This window comes from Babylonia areolata, chromosome 17 (assembly GCF_041734735.1).
Source record: "Babylonia areolata isolate BAREFJ2019XMU chromosome 17, ASM4173473v1, whole genome shotgun sequence".
Classification (NCBI taxonomy): Eukaryota; Metazoa; Mollusca; class Gastropoda; order Neogastropoda; family Buccinidae; genus Babylonia; species Babylonia areolata.
The window spans coordinates 7,008,697-7,029,453 of record NC_134892.1 but is presented as its reverse complement, the minus strand read 5'-3'; the positions used below and the strand labels follow the sequence as shown (position 1 = coordinate 7,029,453).

Below are 20,757 nucleotides of genomic sequence, written 5' to 3'. Positions count from 1 at the left end.
TTTCCTATTGGTGTCAGTACAGCGCGAAGCGGTAACTTCGTATATGTAGCCGAGCGCTCAGCTAGCTTCGATGACTGTTTCACGGCAAACTTTCGCTTACTCGCGGCGTTAGTTAAGCTGACAATCATGTGTGAGCCTCCACAGCAACTTTGCGCTTCATGTCACTGCACTGTTTTCCTTAACAACTTTGGTAAATAAACCACTGGTAGATTTCAATCAAGACACAACATTTGTTATGTCGTGGGGTCAAGCATAACACGATTTAATCGAAGATACACGGTTACAGTTCAGAATCTACCACCAGTTAGCAGACAACTTCTCAACGGACTGACAGCCGGATACGAGTGTCAGTATGGCGTCCAGTTGGCTTCAGCTTTTCTGGCCAATGGGCTATCCACCTGTTTTTATATCAGTGGATTTTAGTGGCGCAGTGCAAACAGACAGACAGACAGACAGACAGACAGTCTGTCACAATGCTGCACTTCAGTCCTCAGTATAAACAGGGTTGACCATTATTAACTGTATCGGAGAACCATGCAGGACATGTGTCAAGGAAACAACCACATGTCTACTTTCAGTTCCTGTGTGCCAATCTATGGTATACCACAACAGACAAAAAGTTGGCAACTATCTGTAGAATTGCGGTATTTACTACACGGATCAAACACTAAACAGTTAGGCGTACGAAACAAGAGGCACACATTCACCCATTCAATACGCACACTAGAACATGAAAAGAAAGAAAAACAACAACAACAAACAAAACAAACAAACAAAAACCAAACAGTGCAAACAGTTGTAAAATATTCGTTGTAAACCACTATCCATTTAAGACACACACTGGGGGCAAAACCACATAACGATCCCGTACACACACACACACACACACACACGGAAGAAAAGTTATGACTCTTCATCCACAATCACACACACACACACACGGAAGAAAAGTTATGACTTCATCCACACACACACACACACGGAAGAAAAGTTATGACTCTTCATCCACACACACACACACACATACACACGGAAGAAAAGCTATGACTCTTCATCCTTTGTAATTGAATTACAATGTGTGTGTGTGTGTGTATGTGTTTATGTGTGTGTCTGTGTCTGTGTGTGTGTCTATGTGTATCTTTGTCAGTGTGTGTGTGTGTGTGTGTGTGTGTGTGTGTGTGTGTGTGTGTGTGTGTGTGTGTGTGTGTGTGTGTTTGTGTGATCATAAAAATCACAGACAGTGTAAACAATATTATTATGAAATTTTGTTTAAAAAAAAAAAAAAAAAAATCCCAACAGTATGAAAAGAAAGGTTTGAGAACGTGAGAGAAAGTGAGGCGGCAGGGGACAACACTCCTTCCATCGTCCAAGAAAGGAAGATAACTGCACACACACACTCCTCCACCGCTCTTCAGTACAACTCTAGAACATGCAACACGCGCAGACTGGTTTCTTGTTTGTCATGTGTCTCTTTTTTTTTTTCGAACGTTCACTGTGCAATAAAATCACAAGGAAACAGCGCATCAAAAATATGTATATAGTTCTAAACACACACACACACACACACACACACACACACACACACACACACACACACACACACACACAAACACATACACACACACACACACACCAACTGTACTTCTTTATATAAAAGAAATTAATAATAATAGAAAAAAATAAAAAGATAATCTATGCACAAAAGGACGATTACCTTCATAATCTATCTGTAAATCCTTCGAAACACACACACACACACACACACACACACACACACACACACACACACGGAAAATTATTATTTTCTGCAGACCCCACCATCTTGGAGCACCTCCATCTCACCCACCACGAAGACAGATCATCAGTGACAGTGAACAAGGGCGACACCATCCAGTTTGAATGTCAGTGGTCAGAGGGAAACCCCCAGAGGAGAGTTCTGCTCCTGGGACCAGACAACAGCACGCTGAAAGAAGTGGACGTCACAGATGGTCGGCGCAGTTCCATGAGGCATGCCATGAAGATCATCTCCTGCAGTGACGGCGGGCAGTACCGCTGCCAGGTGGAGGGAACTGAGGAGGTCAAGTCCTTCACTGTGCTCGTCGGATGTGAGTTCTCTGTCGAGTTATTTGTCTGTATGCTCTGTATCTGTCTATATGTTAGTGCTTTTGTGTTTGTGAACTTTTCCCACACCCCACCAATTTAAATTTTTGTTCAACACAGTTTTGAAGAGTTTCAGTTTCAGTTTCACTTTCTCAAGGAGGCGTCACTGCGTTCGGACAAATCCATACACGCTACACCACATCTGTTGAGCAGATGCCTGACCAGCAGCATAACCCAACGCGCTTAGTCAGGCCTTGAGTGCATGCTTACATATTTGTGTACCTATGAAAGTGGATTTCATTTTACGTAATTTCGCCAGAGGACAACACTCTCGTTGCCATGGGTTCTTTTTCAGTGCGCCAAGTGCGTGCTGCACACGGGACCTCGGTTTATCGTCTCATCCGAAAGACTAGACGCTCAGTTTGATTTTCCAGTCAAACGTAGGAGAAAGGGCGAGAGCGGGATTCGAACCCACACCCTCACGGACTCTTTGTATTGGCAGCTGAGCGTCTTAACCATTCTGCCACCTTCCTCCAGTTTTGAAGAATGAGGTTATTTCGTCCTGTGTCTGTATGTCTTTCTTCATATTAATATTCTTCTTTGTTTTCTCAAAAGTATGTGATTTCAGATTGTACATTAATTCAATCATTGTAACTAATTCTGTTCCATGCATTATCTGCTGAAGATTATGTGATTAGTATTGTAGGCCCACATCGATAACAGTGGATGCTTTTATAATTTTTGCATTACTATTCTATTTTGCTGTTATTGTCTCCCTTTTTCTTTGTATTGAAATAGCTTTTGGCGTGATGTTAAAAAAAAAAGAAGAAAAAGAAAATCGTTTCTTTTTATTATTGTTCTTTGTCCACATAGGAAATTCTTATTCACCAAACAAACCTAATTTTTCCACTTAAAATGACCATGCGAAGACAAGGACGTGTTCCAGTTATTTGCATTACTGTGTTTTCTTGCTTTGTTGTTTTTACAGGACTTTTGTATCACTGTGTATACATGTTCTTCTAAAGGTGTATCACTGTGTATACATGTTCTTCTAAAAGTGCATCACTGTGTATACATGTTCTTCTAAAGGTGCATCACTGTGTATACATGTTCTTCTAAATGTGTATCACTGTGTATACATGTTCTTCTAAATGTGTATCACTGTGTATACAAGTTCTTCTAAAGGTGTATCACTGTGTATACATGTTCTTCTAAAGGTGGATCACTGTGTATACATGTTCTTCTAAATGTGGATCACTGTGTATACATGTTCTTCTAAAGGTGGATCACTGTGTATACATGTTCTTCTAAATGTGTATCACTGTGTATACATGTTCTTCTGAATGTGTATCACTGTGTATACATGTTCTTCTAAATGTGTATCACTGTGTATACAAGTTCTTCTAAAGGTGTATCACTGTGTATACATGTTCTTCTAAAGGTGTATCACTGTGTATACATGTTCTTCTAAAGGTGGATCACTGTGTATACATATTCTTCTAAAGGTGCATCACTGTGTATACATGTTCTTCTAAATGTGTATCACTGTGTATATATGTTCTTCTAAATGTGTATCACTGTGTATACATGTTCTTCTAAATGTGTATCACTGTGTATACAAGTTCTTCTAAAGGTGTATCACTGTGTATACATGTTCTTCTAAAGGCGGATCACTGTGTATACATGTTCTTCTAAAGGTGGATCACTGTGTATACATGTTCTTCTAAAGGTGTATCACTGTGTATACATGTTCTTCTAAAGGTGGATCACTGTGTATACATATTCTTCTAAAGGTGCATCACTGTGTATACATGTTCTTCTAAATGTGTATCACTGTGTATATATGTTCTTCTAAATGTGTATCACTGTGTATACATGTTCTTCTAAATGTGTATCACTGTGTATACAAGTTCTTCTAAAGGTGTATCACTGTGTATACATGTTCTTCTAAAGGCGGATCACTGTGTATACATGTTCTTCTAAAGGTGGATCACTGTGTATACATGTTCTTCTAAAGGTGTATCACTGTGTATACATGTTCTTCTAAAGGTGTTTTGTATCACTTACACTGTGTATACTTACTTTTCTACAGGTATTTTGCATCACTTATACTGTGTATACTTGCTCTTCTATATGTGTTTTGCATCACTTATACTGTGTATACTTGCTCTTCTATAGGTGTTTTGTATCACTTACACTGTGTATACTTACTCTTCTACAGGTGGTTTTTATCACTTACACTGTGTATACATGTTCTTCTAAAGGTGTTTTGTATCACTTACACTGTTTATACATGTTCTTCTAAAGGTGTTTTGTATCACTTACACTGTGTATACTTACTTTTCTACAGGTATTTTGCATCACTTATACTGTGTATACTTGCTCTTCTATATGTGTTTTGCATCACTTACACTGTGTATACTTACTCTTCTATAGGTGTTTTGTATCACTTACACTGTGTATACTTACTCTTCTACAGGTGGTTTTTATCACTTACACTGTGTATACTTACTCTTCTATAGGTGTTTTGTATCACTTACACTGTGTATACTTACTCTTCTACAGGTGGTTTTTATCACTTACACTGTGTATACATGTTCTTCTAAAGGTGGTTTGTATCACTTGTACTGTGTATACTTACTCTTCTATAGGTGGTTTGTATCATTTACACCGTGTATACTTGCTCTTCTACACTCCCATATATCGCTGTATATACTTGTTCAGATATAGGTCTTTTGTGTCACTGTGTGAACTTGTTCTTCTATAGGTGGTTTGTATCACTTACACCGAGTATACTTGCTCTTCTACACTTCCATATATCGCTGTGTATACTTGTTCAGATATATATCTTTTGTGTCACAGTGCTTACTTGTTCTTCTACAGGTCCTTTCTATCACTGTGTATACTTGTTCAATTACAGGTCCTTTGTATTGCTGTGTATACTTATTATTCTTTAGGGCCTTTGTGTCACTGTGTATACTTATTATTCTTTAGGGCCTTTGTGTCACTGTGTATATTTGTTCTTTTATAGGTCCTTTGTATCACAGTGTATATGTTTGTTTGTTTTCTTTTGCGGGTCCTTTGCATCACTGTGTATGCTTGTTCTTTTATATGTCATTTGTATCGCATTGTATAATATGTTTTTTTCTAAAGGTCATTTGTATTACTGTCTATACTTGTTCTTCTGCACGCCATTTGCATCATTGAGTATAGTTATATTTCTGTGGGTCCCTTATGTCAGTGTGTGTACATGTTCTTCTATATGTGCTTTGTATAACTCTATATATTTGATCTTCTACAGGTCCCTTGACATTCAAAGAGCCAGCCGTGTTTCCCACAAAGCATGTTGTGTCAGGAGAGGACGCCACGTTCTCCTTCAGAGCTACCTCCTACACTCACAACGTCAGATCCTGTCAGCTGAAAAAGCCTGACGACACAACTATCGGCTGCAACAGCTCCAGCAGGTCAGAACGGGGAGGGGGCAGTGACACCGGCATGTCCAGACACTGTGTGTGTGTGTGTGTGTGTGTGTGTGTGTGTGTGTGTGTGTGTGTGTACACTTTGATAGTAGTCAGTGTCGGGAAAATGTGTGTCAAAGATGCACACACAAAACAACAACATTATTAACAACAAAACACACACACACACACACACACACACACACACACACACACGCAGAAACGTCTGGGCAAATCGATGAGCAGAATGTTTATAACCTCAAGCGAATGCTGGATGATTATGTTAGTGTCGAATTGGTGTGTGTGTGTGTGTGTGTGTGTGTGTGTGCGTCTGTGTCTGTGTGGGGTGAGGGGGGGCAGGGAGGGACTAGGGGGTGGTTGTCGGGTACTTGTTCACAGGTGAGTGGGGATTTTATTGCAAACCCAATGCTCTCTGTGTTCTCTGTCACCCTGTATGATCAGTCCACTCATGGTGTCTGTTTGGTGATTGGCTGTCAGTGTCGTCACTGTGACGGGGCCACTACCAGATGTTGACGTCATCGTGACGCTGAAGGACGTCACAGAACGGGACGAGGGGACGTGGCAGCTGACTGTGTCTAATCCCACACCTTCTCAGGAAAATGCCACGGCATTTTTCAATGTCTCTGTCCCAAACTGTGAGTATATTATCGTTTGCTGCTCGTCGTTCCTGTTTCTCTCTAAAATGCAGCAGGCGCTTGCTGGCTATGACGAAATGCTTCTCGTGGTCATGTCTGTGTGAGGTCAATCCTGCTTGCATTCGCTGATGGTAAACAACGTGTAACGGTTGTGCCGTTTGATTCAGCATTGATCTTGATCAACCGTTTTGAAACGTTAACAGCTCTTTCTGTTTGGGGTCTGGAATGTCTTGTCTCACATGTAATCCTGGTAATGTAGAGATCAGTCTCTCTCTTTTTTTTTTTTTTCAGGGTGGTCATTTACGTTGTTGTTTCTTTACTTTGAACTCAAACTGACAGTGATGGTCACTTCCTCCACCCTGCTAATTCTGTTCCGTGTAACGTGAGCGCAGTGCTTGTCAATCTGATAGATACATTATGTTGTAACTGGGTGCTAAGCAAAATCAGAAAAAAAAAAACTTTCGTTTTCCAGCGACCGTGTGTGTAAATATTCACACACTCATACTCTCTCTCCCTCTCCCTCTCTCTCACTCTCTCTCTCTCTCTCTCTCTCTCTCTCTCTCTCTCAGATACACACACACACACACACACACACACACACACACACACATATATATATATATATATATATGCGTGTGTGTGTGTGTTTGTGTGTGTTGTCGTTGCAGTCATTCACTCATAGAAATATTGCTTCTTTCGATCAGTATTCTGAATCATCACACGTTTCTAGCTTGTTGAGTTTGATATAGATAACATATTTGTAGTTGTCGAAATAGTGGTTTTGGTGGTGGTGGTGTTGCTGCTGCTGGTTGTTTTTGTTTTTTTGTGTGTGTGTTTTTTTGTTTTTTTTTGTTGTTGTTGTTTTTTTGTGGTCAGTTCTTATTTGGGGAAATCTATCATCATTTTAAACACGATAGTTACACAACATTTTAATGCCCCAAAACTCAAAACTGTATCCATTTTTTTTTCAGTTAACGCAAATCCAGACAGAGCTTATTTCTGGAAAACCATTGGTGGCGGCAGTGTGCTGCTGGTTATCATCATCACCGTTATCATCATCGTCCGGATGCGTAAGAATCGACGAAACCTGCCCAGAGCTACAGGTAGGGCAGTGATGAATGATTTATAATTTTTAAAAAAAAATTAAAAAAAACCCATTAACTCCACTCAACTGTATATTGCATATCAGTTAGGCTATATTATCTCATCAAGACAGAATGCGTTGATATTTGATGTGTCTTTGAAAAACGCTGGGTGGGGGGGTCGGGTTCGGGGTGGGGGGATATGCATAGAATATGGAACTAAGGCAAGATAACTGCGACTGATATGTGTTATTAATGTGTATACATTTCCTTTCCCCATCCAAGGGAGTGTATGTATACAGGATGATGCCAGAATCAACTGTTTCGTTGTCGTATGTTCTTTCATACACACTGAACCCATGAAAGACTAGTGCCCAGACCTCTGCTCAAGGTCTTGTGGAGGTGTCCAGACCTCTGCTCAAGGTCTCGTTGAGGTGTCCAGACCTCTGCTTAAAGTTTTGTGGAGGTGTCCAGACCTCTGCTCAAGGTCTCGTTGAGGTGTCCAGACCTCTGCTTAAAGTTTTGTGGAGGTGTCCAGACCTCTGCTCAAGGTCTCGTTGAGGTGTCCAGACCTCTGCTTAAAGTTTTGTTGAGGTGTCCAGACCTCTGCTCAAGGTCTCGTTGAGGTGTCCAGACCTCTGGTTAAAGTTTTGTTGAGGTGTCCAGACCTCTGCTCAAGGTCTCGTTAAGGTGTCCAGACCTCTGCTTAAAGTTTTGTGGAGGTGTCCAGACCTCTGCTCAAGGTCTCGTTGAGGTGTCCAGACCTCTGCTTAAAGTTTTGTTGAGGTGTCCAGACCTCTGCTCAAGGTCTCGTTGAGGTGTCCAGACCTCTACTTAAAGTTTTGTTGAGGTGTCCAGACTTCTCTACTCAAGGTCTTGTGGAGATGTCCAGACCTCTGCTCAAAGTTTTGTTGAGGTGTCCAGACCTCTGCTCAAGGTCTCGTTGAGGTGTCCAGACCTCTGCTTAAAGTTTTGTTGAGGTGTCCAGACCTCTGCTCAAGGTCTCGTTGAGGTGTCCAGACCTCTGCTCAAAGTTTTGTTGAGGTGTCCAGACCTCTACTCAAAGTTTTGTTGAGGTGTCTAGATCTCTACAAACGGTCTTGTGGACACAGGAGAATATATCGGTCCTCGCTTGACTCGAATCTGAGACCCTTTACTTGATATTTGACCATTTGGCCTCAGTTGCACTTACACTAACCAGTGAGTACATCTCTGATATTTGTGAAATGTGAAAGATGGACATAACTTTCTTTTATCAATTAAAGGAAATCATGTTGTGCATTTTTATACCTGTGTTTAAAAGCTCTGTTGGTGTTATTACTGGTGGTGGGATTTTTATGTTAGATGAGTATGGAAGGTAAATATGTTGTGTTTCTACTGGTTGTTGGTTTTTTGTTTTTGTTTTTTTGTGTGTTTTTTTTTGGTGTGTTTTTTGGTTGTTGTTTTTTTGTTTGTTTGTTTTTGTTTGCTTGTTTGCTTGTTTCTTTTTATCCTGAAATTGTTGCTGTTGTGTTCAGTGGGCTGTGGATTCTTAGTTCGTTGGCATTTCGTTGTAATCAGGATTTTTTTTTTTTTTTTTTTTTTTTTTTTTTTTTTTTTAGTTCGTTGACATTTCGTTGTAATCAGGATAATTGTTGTCCTTCACATCCGCACTCTTCCTGATCATAACTACTCCATGCCTTTCTCCTGTCTTTGCAGGAACAGCTGGTGATGATCACAGTGCAGTGTGAGTATGTCAGTGTCTGTTGCTTCCTCCTTGAGGGAGAGTCACTGTGATGTCTGTGTCTGTTGCTTCCTCCTTGAGGGAGAGTCACTGTGATGTCTGTGTCTGTTGCTTCCTCCTTGAGGGAGAGTCACTGTGATGATCACCGTGCAGTGTGAGTATGTCTGTGTCTGTTGCTTCCTCCTTGAGGGAGAGTCACTGTGATGTCTGTGTCTGTTGCTTCTTCCTTGAGGGAGAGTCACTGTGATGTCTGTGGCTTCCTTCTTGAGGGAGAGTCACTGTGATGTCTGTGTCTGTTGCTTCCTCCTTGAGGGAAAGGTCACTGTGATGATCACCATGCAGTGTAAGTATGTCTGTGTTGCTTCTTCCTTGAGGGAGAGTCACTGTGACGTCTGTGTCTGTTGCTTCCTCCTTGAGGGAGAGTCACTGTGATGTCTGTGGCTTCCTTCTTGAGGGAGAGTCACTGTGATGTCTGTGTCTGTTGCTTCCTCCTTGAGGGAGAGTCACTGTGATGATCACGGTGCAGTGTGAGTATGTCTGTGTCTGTTGCTTCCTCCTTGAGGGAGAGTCACTGTGATGTCTGTGTCTGTTGTTTCCTCCCTGAGGGAGAGTCACTGTGATGTCTGTGTGTGTTGTTTCCTCCCTGAGGGAGAGTCACTGTGATGATCACCGTGCAGTGTATGTCTGTGTCTGTTGTTTCCTCCCTGAGGGAAAGGTCACTGTCACATCACACCACCGGTTCGTTATGTGTCACATCTCTTCGTTCTTCATAATCACTGATGTCTGTACACCTAGCACTGAAATAAATAAACTGACCATAACAGAAAGTGAATACGTGGTTTGTGTATTATCATACATGTTGTTAACCTTGCTTATGTATTCCAATTGCGTGACTTAGAACATTACCAATTACCATTTACCTTATTCAATAATGAGACAATAGTGACAAGCAATGGAGGGTTGAGATAATAATTATTGTCAAGCAATGGACGGTTTTTCTATTTAATGAAGTATGTACGTTCCCTGTATCCAGGCCTGTGGCGTGCTCTGACGACTATCTGGAACCTGTGGCAAGACGTGTGGATTCTGCAGGTAATGGTGTGTTGTAAAACTGACAACGGTTGTTGTGATGATCTCTTCTGCTACGCATGCACTGAGAGCTGAGGAAAAGTCAGAGTGTTCCATATTAAAGTATCATAATGTTGTACATGCCAATCTGACGAAGCTTAATAGCAAGAGCAAATGTTTATTATCATACGAAAATTCATACAGAAGAAAATATATATGATTTTCTCGAAATATGTACTGCTGCTCTTGGCAAGACGAAGGGACATAATTCAAATAATTGCTTTTCATACCGCTGCTTTTGGCAAGACGAAGGGACATAATTCAAATAATTGCTGCTCACACCACTGATGTTGGCAAGACAAAGGGACATAATTCAAATAATTGCTGTTCAAACTGCTGCTGTTGGCAAGACGAAGGGACATAATTCAAATAATTGCTGTTCAAACTACCAATCATCTGGCTTGCAGGTACATGCGGACGCGGGGGAAGGATGGAGGAGGTACAGGAAAACCAAGAAACCTCCCTCCCCCCCAAAAAAAACCCCAACAAGTGTGTGTGTGTGTGTGTGCGCACAAGCGCACTTGCGCGATACTGAAACCTGACTGAATGACACGACGGGCGCAATAGCCGAGTGGTTAAAGCGTTGGACTTTCAATCTGAGGGTCCCGGGTTCGAATCACGGTGACGGCGCCTGGTGGGTAAAGGGTGGAGATTTTTACGATCTCCCAGGTCAACATATGTGCAGACCTGCTAGTGCCTGAACCCCCTTCGTGTGCAAACGCATGCAGAAGATCAAATACGCACGTTAAAGATTCTGTAATCCATGTCAGCGTTCGGTGGGTTATGGAAACAAGAACATACCCAGCATGCACACCCCCGAAAACGGAGCATGGCTGCCTACATGGCAGGGTAAAAACGGTCATACACGTAAAAGCCCACTCGTGTACATGCGAGTGTACGTGGGAGATGCAGCCCACGAAAGCAGAAGAAGAAGAAGAAGAAGACTAAATGACACAGGAAACGAATGATGAGCGCCCAAACGGCAGCTCTCAGTTCACTCAACCCTGGTAGGAAGCCTGCTGTGTAAATGACTCTATGTCTGTAAAGCGCTTACAGCTTGGTCTCTGGCCCGGGGCAAGGCGCTGCACGTTAATCCATATCCAGTTCATGTTCCGACTGTTACTGACTTGAATTGATTCACAATTTGATTTTAGTTTTTTTTTTGGCTGCACGAGAGATTGGAGAATTTGCCATTCCGCACCAAAAAAAAAGAAGGAATGCATGAGATATATGTACCCGTTGTCTGTTGTGTGCAGGTGATGAATACGTTGAAGTCATTCCTCACAACCCCAACCCCCCTCACAGGGTACCCCCTCCAGTTCCTCCAGAAGGTAACGAGTGTGATGAAGCTGTCTGTCTGTTCTTTCTTTCTTTTTTTCTTACTTTCGTTCTTTCTTTTTTTTTTATTCCCTTTTCTTTCCTTAGCATTTTTACTTTCTGTTTATGCTATATTTTGCTTTCAGCATGTCAACATGTAATTTCAAACTGATGTGGGCAGTATCCGTCTGTGCGTGTGTGTGTGAGTGTGAGTGTGTGTGTGTGTGTGTTGAAGATTTTTTTTTTTATCAAGGAAAGGAAAATGTACGGCCATTAAGCAGATAATTCTATGATAATATACATTTTTTTTTTATAGCAAGGTACCGGTCAGCTTCCGTACACTTGCATGTGACATTTACCTGTTTGATACACATTGTGTTGGAAATAGAACTGGATGTGACATTTACCTGTTTGACACACATTGTGCTGGAAATAGAACTGGGTGTGACATTTACCTGTTTGACACACATTGTGCTGGAAATAGAACTGGGTGTGAAATTTACCTGTTTGACACACATTGTGCTGGAAATAGAACTGGATGTGACATTTACCTGTTTGACACACATTGTGCTGGAAATAGAACTGGATGTGACATTTACCTGTTTGACACACATTGTGCTGGAAATAGAACTGGATGTGATATTTACCTGTTTGACACACATTGTGTTGGAAATAGAACTGGATGTGACATTTACCTGTTTGACACACAGTTTGCTGGATTTCGAACTGGATGTGACATTTACCTGTTTGACACACATTGTGTTGGAAATAGAACTGGATGTGACATTTACCTGTTTGACACACATTGTGTTGGAAATAGAACTGGATGTGACATTTACCTGTTTGACACACAGTTTGCTGGATTTCGAACTGGATGTGACATTTACCTGTTTGACACACATTGTGTTGGAAATAGAACTGGATGTGACATTTACCTGTTTGACACACAGTTTGCTGGATTTCGAACTGGATGTGACATTTACCTGTTTGACACACATTGTGTTGGAAATAGAACTGGATGTGACATTTACCTGTTTGACACACAGTTTGCTGGATTTCGAACTGGATGTGACATTTACCTGTTTGACACACATTGTGCTGGATATAGAACTGGATGTGACATTTACCTGTTTGACACACATTGTGTTGGAAATAGAACTGGATGTGACATTTACCTGTTTGACACACATTGTGCTGGAAATAGAACTGGGTGTGACATTTACCTGTTTGACACACATTGTGCTGGAAAGAGAACTGGGTGTGACATTTACCTAACATGGTATAAAACACATTGTGTTGGATATAGAACTGGATGTGACATTTACCTGACATGGTATAAAACACATTGTGTTGGAAATAGAACTGGATGTGACATTTACCTAACATGGTATAAAACACATTGTGTTGGATATAGAACTGGATGTGACATTTACCTAACATGGTATAAAACACATTGTGTTGGATATAGAACTGGATGTGACATTTACCTAACATGGTTTAACACACATTGTGGTAGATATAGAACTGGGTGTGACATTTACCTGACATGGTATAAAACACATTGTGTTGGATATAGAACTGGATGTGACATTTACCTAACATGGTTTAACACACATTGTGTTGGATATAGAACTGGATGTGACATTTACCTAACATGGTTTAACACACATTGTGTTGGATATAGAACTGGATGTGACATTTACCTGACATGGTATAAAACACATTGTGTTGGATATAGAACTGGATGTGACATTTACCTAACATGGTTTAACACACATTGTGTTGGATATAGAACTGGATGTGACATTTACCTGACATGGTATAAAACACATTGTGTTGGATATAGAACTGGATGTGACATTTACCTGACATGGTATAAAACACATTGTGTTGGATATAGAACTGGATGTGACATTTACCTGACATGGTATAAAACACATTGTGTTGGATATAGAACTGGATGTGACATTTACCTAACATGGTATGAAACACATTGTGTTGGATATAGAACTGGATGTGACATTTACCTAACATGGTATAAAACACATTGTGTTGGATATAGAACTGGGTGTGACATTTACCTGACATGGTATAAAACACATTGTGTTGGATATAGAACTGGGTGTGACATTTACCTAACATGGTATAAAACACATTGTGTTGGATATAGAACTGGATGTGACATTTACCTAACATGGTATAAAACACATTGTGTTGGATATAGAACTGGGTGTGACATTTACCTGACATGGTATAAAACACATTGTGTTGGATATAGAACTGGGTGTGACATTTACCTAACATGGTATAAAACACATTGTGTTGGATATAGAACTGGATGTGACATTTACCTAACATGGTATAAAACACATTGTGTTGGATATAGAACTGGATGTGACATTTACCTAACATGGTATAAAACACATTGTGTTGGATATAGAACTGGATGTGACATTTACCTAACATGGTATAAAACACATTGTGTTGGATATAGAACTGGATGTGACATTTACCTAACATGGTATGAAACACATTGTGTTGGATATAGAACTGGATGTGACATTTACCAGACATGGTTTAACGCACATTGTGTTGGATATAGAACTGGGTGTGACATTTACCTAACATGGTATAAAACACATTGTGTTGGATATAGAACTGGATGTGACATTTACCTAACATGGTATAAAACACATTGTGTTGGATATAGAACTGGATGTGAGCATTTACCAGACATGGTTTAACGCACATTGTGTTGGATATAGAACTGGATGTGACATTTACCTAACATGGTATAAAACACATTGTGTTGGATATAGAACTGGATGTGACATTTACCTAACATGGTATAAAACACATTGTGTTGGATATAGAACTGGAAATAGAACAGAAGGAGAGTCCTGTGTGGCAGCAGTGTGTTTAGAACCCCATTTTTTATTGTCCAGACCTGAATTATGTCTTTGATCACACAGAAATCCCGCTTTGTTCATTAGAAAGACAATTTTTTTTACAAATGGTGAATATAAGACTCACACATACACACGCGCGCGCACACACACACACACAGAGAGAGAGAGATAGAGAGAGAGAGAGAGGGTGAAAGTATATACACGTATTTATATTCTTTGAATATATCATGTATTCAATCTTCAGTTGTTTTCACAAAATCCCAAATGCTTCAGTGGCCTGATAATTGCATATTTTGCACAGCAAGAAAAAAAGGGTATTATAGCAGGTCGATTTTTTGAAATTTGTTTCCATGTGTAAGATTCTCGGTGGAGTTTTTAATTTTTATTTTTATTTCTTCTTCTTCTTCTTCTTCTTCTTCTTCTTCATCATCATCATCTTCGTGAACTGCAACTCCCACGTTCAGTCGCATGAACAGGAATGGGATTTTACGTGTATGGCCGTTTTTACCCATGCAGGCAGCCATACTCCGTTTTCGGGTGCTTTTTAAAAAAAAATAATTTATTCAAGCGCTGTGTGTAGTATGCGTGGTTTATGACATTAAACCACATGCTAGATTGTAGTCTGGCATAATTATGAGATTATGGGCATCGAGTGCAGTTTTTCAAGAAGACTTTTATGGCTTTGTCTGAACGCCTTGCGTTAGGATTCCTTGTGTGTGTGTGTGTGTGTGTGTGTGTGTGTGTGTGTGTGTGTGAAGGAGATTGTCAGGAACGCTAGTTTAAAGAAAAATTTTATCGTAAGTGCCGGAAATGTATGGTGTGATCATGTTAAGTTCCGTGTGTAACTGACGAGCTTTTATTATAAATTACATTCAGTTGTATGTCTGTACAAAAGACATGAGCTATGTACCTGCTGTTTGTTGTGTACAGAACATGATTACATTGAAATGACCCCCGCCACCCGTCGCCGGGTACCCCCTCCGGTTGCACCAGAAGGTAACGGGTGTCGTGATGCAGACTGTGTATTATTTCTTCTTCTGTCTCTTCTTCTTTCTATTCCTTTTTTTTTCTTTCTTTAGCTTTATCTTTCTTTTCGTTTATGATGCATTTTGCTTTCAGTGTGACTACATGTAACTTAAAATGATGGTGGTACATGACCTTAGTTTATTGTAAAAATTTAAATAAATTAATATTTAAAAAAAAAAAAAACGAAGAAAAAAAGCGTTCAGAATGGCAAATTGCACTGCAGAATGGATAGTTAGCACCTACCCAGTTTTTACAATTACTATCACTTCCTGGTCGCGAAATCAAAACAGCATAGACGGTTGTCGCATGTTATGATTCAATATATGCACAGCAACAACACAAAAAGGTGGGGGGGTGGGGGGGGGGGGGCAGGGGGGGGGGGGGGGGCGTGGGGGGGGAGGGAGTGTTAGCTGGTGGAAGAATTTCTGTTTCTCGCTGGAGTTTTCTTGTTATTTGTTGAAGCACTGTGTGTTGTATGCGTGGTTTATGGCATTACACCACATTGTGGTTTGTTTGTAATCTAACCTATGAGACATGGGTAGCCAGTGCAGTTTCTCAAGAAGAAGAGTTTTATGGCTTTATCTGGACATTTCTAATATTAGCCTTGCGGTTGGATTCTGGCTTTTCTGGAGTTTTTGAACGAGGTTGTCAGGCATGCCAGTTGAAAAGAAATTGTTATTCTAAATGCCGGAAATGTATGGTGTCATCATGTTAAGTTCCATATGTAACTGACGAACTTTTATAATAAATTGCATTCAGTTGTGTATGTCTGTACAAGAGAATCGAAAAAGGCGCCATTCCGCCAGATATGTGCTGTATGAGCTATGTACCTGCTGTTTGTTGTGTACAGAACATGATTACATTGAAATGACCCCCGCCACCCGTCGCCGGGTACCCCCTCCGGTTGCACCAGAAGGTAACGGGTGTCGTGATGCAGACTGTGTATTATTTCTTCTTCTGTCTCTTGTTTCTTCTTATTCCTTTTTTTCTTTCTTTAGCTTTATCTTTCCTTTCGTTTATGATGCATTTTGCTTTCAGTGTGACTACATGTAACTTAAAATGATGGTGGTACAGGACCTTAGTTTATTGTAAAAAAAATAAATAAATAAAAAAATAAATAATAATAAAAAGCATTTAAAATGGCAAATTATTTGCAGAATGGATTGCCAGGGGTGGGGGTTAGGGGAGGGGGTGAGCTGGTGGAAGAATTTCTGTTTCTCGCTGGAGTTTTCTGTTTATTTGTTAAAGCACTGTGTGTTGTATGCGTGGTTTATGGCATTAAACCACATGGTGGATTGTAATCTATCCTATGAGACATGGACAGCCAGTACGGTTTTTCAAGAAGAAGAGTTTTGTGGCTTTGTCTGCACGTTCTATATATTAGCCTTGCGTCAGGATTCTGGAGTTTTTGAAGGACGTTGCCATGGATGCCATGCGGCAGTTTAAAGAATTTTTTTTTATCATAAATGCCGGAAATGTATGGCGTGATCATGTTCATTTCCATATGTAACTGACGAGCTTTTATAATAAATTGCATTCAGTTGTGTGTGTCTGTACAAGAGAATCGAAAAAGGCGCCATTCCGCCACATATGTGCTGTATGAGCTATGTACCTGCTGTTTGTTGTGTACAGAACATGATTACATTGAAATGACCCCCGCCACCCGTCGCCGGCTACCCCCTCCGGTTGCTGCAGAAGGTAACGGGTGTCATGATGCAGACTGTGTATTATTTCTTCTTCTGTCTTTTGTTTCTTCTTATTCCTTTTTTTTCTTTCTTTAGCTTTATCTTTCTTTTCGTTTATGATGCATTTTGCTTTCAGTGTGACTGCATGTAACTTAAAATGATGGTGGTACAGGACCTTAGTTTATTGTAAAAAAAAGAAAGAATAATAATAAGCATTTAAAATGGCAAATTACTTGCAAAACTATCACTACCTAATCGCCACAGCAATACAGCATAGATGGTTGTCTTATTGTAAGAATTGTGTAGGGGTAGGATAGGTTCACACTCTCTTCACACCAAAACAGCACCACATGGAGTGGCTTTTATATGGTGTTTTATCATGCATTTTGCTTTCCACGTGATTACAAGTAACTTCAAATGATGGTGGCAAGGGACCTTAGTTTATCGTCTCATCCAAATGACCAGCGTCCAGACCACCACTCAAGTCCGTGTGAAGGGGGAGAAGTTTCAGTTTCAGTTTCTGTAGCTCAAGGAGGCGTCACTGCGTTAGGACAAATCAATATACGCAACACGACATCTGCCAAGCTGATGCCTGACCAGCAGCGTAACCCAACGCGCTTTGTCAGGCCTTGAGAAAAAAAAAATAACATAAAATAAAATAAAATAAAATAGAATACATAAATAAATAATAATATAATTAAAAAATAAATAATAATAGAAAAGACTGGCAAGTTTGGGGGGGGGGGGAGAGAAAATGGGATGGGAAGGTAGACAAAGATGTCAGTAGTGTGGAACGGGCTGGGAAGGGTAGACAAAGATGTCAGTAGTGTGGAACGGGCTGGGAAGGGTAGACAAAGATGTCAGTAGTGTGGAACGGGCTGGGAAGGGTAGACAAAGATGTCAGTAGTGTGGAACGGGCAGGGAAGGGTAGACAAAGATGTCAGCAGTGTGGAACGGGCAGGGAAGGGTAGACAAAGATGTCAGTAGTGTGGAACGGGCTGGGAAGGGTAGACAAAGATGTCAGTAGTGTGGAACGGGCTAGAAGGGTAGACAAAGATGTCAGCAGTGTGGAACGGGCTGGGAAGGGTAGACAAAGATGTCAGTAGTGTGGAACGGGCTGGGAAGGGTAGACAAAGATGTCAGCAGTGCAGGAAGAAAGAACAAAACCCACAGAAAGAAAGAGAACAATAGAGAAGAAGAAGAAAGTTTCCAGCACAAAGCTTGCAGAAGATCTGGGGTGGAGGGTGGGTGGATATGGATGCTGTTGATACCGAAGGATCTCCCCACCCCCACCCCCACCCCCCACACACCCCACACCCCAACCTCCCGGGTGTTCTACAGGGGGAGACTGATGGATCGATTGGTGTTTTGTTGCACAGGACCTTATGACGACCTGACTGTGGATGAGATCGAGCACACGGCGCTGTACTCCAAACTGGGCTCCTCCCATCCTCAAAACTGACTGCTGAATAACAATTATAAAAAAAAAAAACACAATAAAACAAAGCAGCAACAAACTTTTTTTTCAAGAAGGTAAGTGGGTCATTGACAAGTCTCTTGCTTCATCCGTCCTTGCGTGTACATCCTTTTGTAGCTGTAAATGTCTTTGTGTGTTTCTCTCACTCTCTCTCTCTCTCTCTCTCTCTCTCTCTCTCTCTATATATATATATATAATATATATATATATATATATATGTGTGTGTGTGTGTGTGTGTGTGTGTGTGTGTGTGTATACGCATACATACATATGTGTGTGCATATATATATATATATATATATATATATATATATATATATATATATACATACATACATATATATACATACATACATATATCTATCTATATATATATATATATATATATGTGTGTGTGTGTGTGTGCGTGCGCGCGTTTTGTGAATGCATGGTTAGCTCAGTTGGTGGAATCCCAAGCTCGCATTCCAAATAAAAGTGCAAAATCTAGGATACCTAAAAAAAAAATTCAAAAAACAAAACAAAACAAAAAAAAAACCCAGCATTTTTGCTGACCATTTTAACACGGTTTTTCCGGTGGTGTTAGACAGGTCCCCTTCCCCCACAGTCCTTGGCTGGTTCTCCCCTGTCAGCTAGATCACCTGAGGGAGGTGTCAGTATTAACCCTGAGTGTTATGTGACACGTTCTTTTCTTTATTCCATTAACGATTCCCTGTGTTAAATTAGCTGTCAAGATTTTCTTTATTGCCTGTTAAATCACCGAAAAAAAAATTCTCAGTTGACTTGATTTTTTTTGTCTATATGCATGATTGGGTTACGCGTTGGGTTACGCTGCTGGTCAGGCATCTGCTTGGCAGATGTGGTGTAGCGTATATGGATTTGTCCGAACGCAGTGACGCCTCCTTGAGCTACTGATACTGATACTGATACTTCTGTTGTCTACTCTCCATGCCCAAACAGGGGTCAAAAGACTGGGTCGTCCAGATTATTGACACACGTGCTGTCTGGACAATCTTTATGGATATGTCCTTTATGCATGCATGTGCGTGTATATTCTTACGTGTGTTTTTTTTTGTTGTTTTTTTTGGTTTTCTTTTGGGTTTTTTTTTTTTTTGGGGGGGGGGGGGGGGGGTTACAAGTGATGTTACTCCATTCCAACCCTCTAAAAAAAAAAAAGACATCATGGTAATTTCACACAACAAAACCACCACTTTGTGTTCTTTATCACATTCTTATTTGAACAGTGATTTTAAAGTCATCAACAGTGTTTCCTGAAAATCCCGTGATCAACTCACTCAGTACGGCCAGTCCTCTCTTCTCCTCGGATGTCCAGTGGGTGTCTCAATGACCCAACCTTTAGCTTCCGTCGTCAGAATTGTGGTATTCTTTGTCAACATTCACGTCTTCAGTATAAGAGCCTTCCGCTTGCAATATTTTGATGGTTGTAATTGGGGTGAAACGCTGTTAACGTCGTCTCTTTCGCCGTTCGTATGGAGAGAGTTAAAGTCGTCAACAGTGTTTCCTGAAAATCCCGTGATTAACTTCCGCTTTGTTTCTTTGTTTCAGGGGGAGCTTCCAAGAAGACAAGAATGCCAATACATCAGAAAGAAATCGCAATCTGTCGGAAGAGGAGTACATGACTTGTCACTGGACGGAGGTTCAAGAAGATTGCGCAGAATGTAGAACAGATGTTTTACTGTTAGATCCTGTGAGCAGTGGTGGTGGAAGTTTTCTGCCTATGCGGATTTTTTCTTTTTTTTTTCTTTTTCTTTTTCTTTCTTTCGCAGTGCGTTACAAAGACAAGCAATAGTAGGCAAAGCCTTCGTGGCTCACGTATCGTTGTTGCTGTTGATTTGACCAAAAAAGGAAAATAGACCCTCGCCTCCTCCGTATTCCCAGTTTCCACCCCCATCATTCCCTTCTCCCCCCCCCGCCCCCACCCCCCGAAACAAAAATACAAGGAGGTCTGGTTGGCAGCAAACAGCAACCAAACAAACATTAAGTTCATCATGATATACATAAGATCAAATTGTTAATTTTACAGAAAACCGGAAGTTAACCAGTCAGTTAGAATTATGGACTGCAGATAATGTATATATTCAAAGTTGCGACTGATACGCAGCTGTTTTATTCAGCAGCTGTCAACAAATGTTTTGAACCTGTTTGCTCATCATTAAAAAGAACGTTTTTGTTCAACCG

The 20,757-nt window shown here is 40.6% G+C and overlaps 1 protein-coding gene across 1 annotated transcript in view; it reads left to right on the top strand.

Moving 5' to 3' along the window:
- Positions 1 to 20,372, top strand: part of LOC143291464 (uncharacterized) — a 27,118-nt gene extending 6,746 nt beyond the window's left edge. The window contains exons 4-15 of the mRNA XM_076601333.1: positions 1,812 to 2,105; positions 5,402 to 5,564; positions 6,057 to 6,214; positions 7,186 to 7,317; positions 8,995 to 9,022; positions 10,053 to 10,111; positions 11,404 to 11,478; positions 15,304 to 15,369; positions 16,250 to 16,315; positions 17,032 to 17,097; positions 18,464 to 18,617; positions 20,125 to 20,372. Of these exons, the coding sequence (XP_076457448.1) occupies positions 1,812 to 2,105; positions 5,402 to 5,564; positions 6,057 to 6,214; positions 7,186 to 7,317; positions 8,995 to 9,022; positions 10,053 to 10,111; positions 11,404 to 11,478; positions 15,304 to 15,369; positions 16,250 to 16,315; positions 17,032 to 17,097; positions 18,464 to 18,546 (1,190 nt within the window). The 3' untranslated portion in view covers positions 18,547 to 18,617; positions 20,125 to 20,372. The remainder of the gene's footprint in view (positions 1 to 1,811; positions 2,106 to 5,401; positions 5,565 to 6,056; positions 6,215 to 7,185; positions 7,318 to 8,994; positions 9,023 to 10,052; positions 10,112 to 11,403; positions 11,479 to 15,303; positions 15,370 to 16,249; positions 16,316 to 17,031; positions 17,098 to 18,463; positions 18,618 to 20,124) is intronic.
- Positions 20,373 to 20,757: the final 385 nt, after the last annotated feature.